Source organism: Penaeus vannamei, chromosome 8 (genome assembly GCF_042767895.1).
Source record: "Penaeus vannamei isolate JL-2024 chromosome 8, ASM4276789v1, whole genome shotgun sequence".
Lineage (NCBI taxonomy): Eukaryota > Metazoa > Arthropoda > Malacostraca > Decapoda > Penaeidae > Penaeus > Penaeus vannamei.
The window spans coordinates 4,131,931-4,133,998 of record NC_091556.1 but is presented as its reverse complement, the minus strand read 5'-3'; the positions used below and the strand labels follow the sequence as shown (position 1 = coordinate 4,133,998).

The 2,068-nt window shown below is 42.9% G+C and overlaps 1 protein-coding gene across 1 annotated transcript in view; it reads right to left on the bottom strand.

Moving 5' to 3' along the window:
• LOC113803375 (sericin-2-like) overlaps positions 1 to 1,829 on the bottom strand; it is a 54,668-nt gene extending 52,839 nt beyond the window's left edge. Inside the window, exon 1 of the mRNA XM_070124855.1 lies at positions 1,743 to 1,829. Within this exon, the coding sequence (XP_069980956.1) occupies positions 1,743 to 1,829 (87 nt within the window). The remainder of the gene's footprint in view (positions 1 to 1,742) is intronic.
• Positions 1,830 to 2,068: the final 239 nt, after the last annotated feature.

Sequence of the window (2,068 nt, the reverse complement as noted above, 5' to 3'; positions counted from 1 at the left end):
CTCTTCTCTTCTCTTCTCTTCTCTTCTCTTCTCTTCTCTTCTCTTCTCTTCTCTTCTCTTCTCTTCTCTTCTCTTCTCTTCTCTTCTCTTCTCTTCTCTTCTCTTCTCTCTCTCTCTCTCTCTCTCTCTCTTCCTCCTCCTCCCTCCTCCCTCCCACTTCCCTCCCTCCTCTCCCTTCCCTCCTCCCTCCTCTCCCTCCTCCCTCCCCTCCCTTCCCTCCCTTCCCTCCTCCCCCTCTCTCTCCCTCCCTATCTTTCTTCCCATCTCCCTCTCTTCCTTTTCTCCCCTCCTCTCCTCGTCCTCCTCATTACCCGGGTTTTTGCCTTTCTATATATGTTCTTGTCCTTGATTCTTATCCCTGGCTTCTGGTCCTTGTCCTTTCCGTCCGTTTTCTTGTCCTTGGTCCTTGGTTATCGTCTCTGTTGTCTGTTTTCTGCTTTCTTCCGTTTTCTTTTTCTTTTTCGTTTCTTTTTCGTTTTTTCTTATTATTTTTCGTTTTTTTTCTTTCGTTTTATTTGTTCTTTTTCGCTTTCTTTTCTCTTTCGTTTTCTTATCCTTCGTTTTTTCCCTTTTTCGTTTTCTTTTTCTTTCGTTTTCTCCGCCGTCGATTTACTTCTTTTGCTGCTATTTTTCACTTTTTCTTCTTTTTTCCTCCTTTTTCTTCTCCTCCTCTTCCTCCTTCGCCATCTTGCCCCAGGTTTCACGTTGCCTTTGTGTTTCTATCTCTCCTTTTCTTTCTTTCTTTTTTTATTTCTTTTCTTTTCTTTTACTTTCTTTGTTTACACGTCTTTGTCGTTTCATTTCTTTTATTTTATTTTACTTTCTTTGTTTACACGTCTTTGTCGTGTTAATTTTTTTCTTTTTTTTTACTTTCTTTGTTTACACGTCTTTGTCGATTTATTTCTTTTATTTTATTTTACTTTCTTTGTTTACACGTCTTTGTCGTTCTTATCGTCTCGTGTCTCTGTTTCTGTTTTGGTTATTCGGTTCTTCTTTTATTTTATATTACTTTTGTTTGTTTACACGTCTTTGTCTTTTTTTTTTTCTTCTTCTTCTTTCCTTACACGTCTTTGTCGTTTTATTTCTTTTCTTTTCTTTTACTTTCTTTGTCGTTCTTATCTTCTCGTGTCTGTTTTGGTTATTCGGTTCTGCTGCTTGAGGCTCATTGTCTGTCAGCGCTGTCAGCTTTTTTTTTTGTCAGCACGAAGGCTCGAGGATCTGTTTGCTTCCTTCGCGTCAGCTGACCCGAGTTCCAGATTTCTGCTGACACCTGCTGACGGCGTGTCATTCGGATAAGCATATGTTCCCCGCATGTACAGAGAGATGTGGACGCTTGCATATGCAGCTGGACACGTACATGTAAACGCACATGTACACGCACTTACACATGCAACTGAAGGCGTGCACATAAACGCACATGTACACGCACTTACATATGCAACTGGGCACGTACATATAAACGCACATGTACACGCACTTACACATGCAACTGAACGCATGCACACAAACGCACATGTATACGCACACGCACTCTTATGTTGACGCTCATGAACACGCTCGCACTTATGCTTACACTCATGATTGGATTCACACTTATTTTCGCTCGCTATTTCACTCTCCTTCTCAGGTTTTCCCTTCACTCTTTCGCTCTGGGACTCATCCTCACTCATCCTCACTCATCCTTTCAACCTCATACTTAGTTTCGCTCGCACACTCATATACGCTCATCCTTTGGTCCTCACACTTGAGCCTCTCTCACACTCAGGTTCATTCACTCTTTCATCCTCATTCATCTTTGGAGCTTCACTCATCCTGTCATACTTCCTCATCCTGTTCGTTCATCCTCGCCTTCTTCCACCCTTCACTCTTATCCTCTCACTCTTTCACGCTTCGTAGTTTCACTCACTTCATCACCCACCCTTTCTACCCCCTCACCTTCCATCCTTCGCTGTCACCCATCACCCTCATCCTAACCCTCACTCACCCTTTCACTCCCCTCACCATCACCCTCTTTTTCACCCTCACCATCACCTACCGTTTTACCCTCACCCTCACCCACCCTTTCACC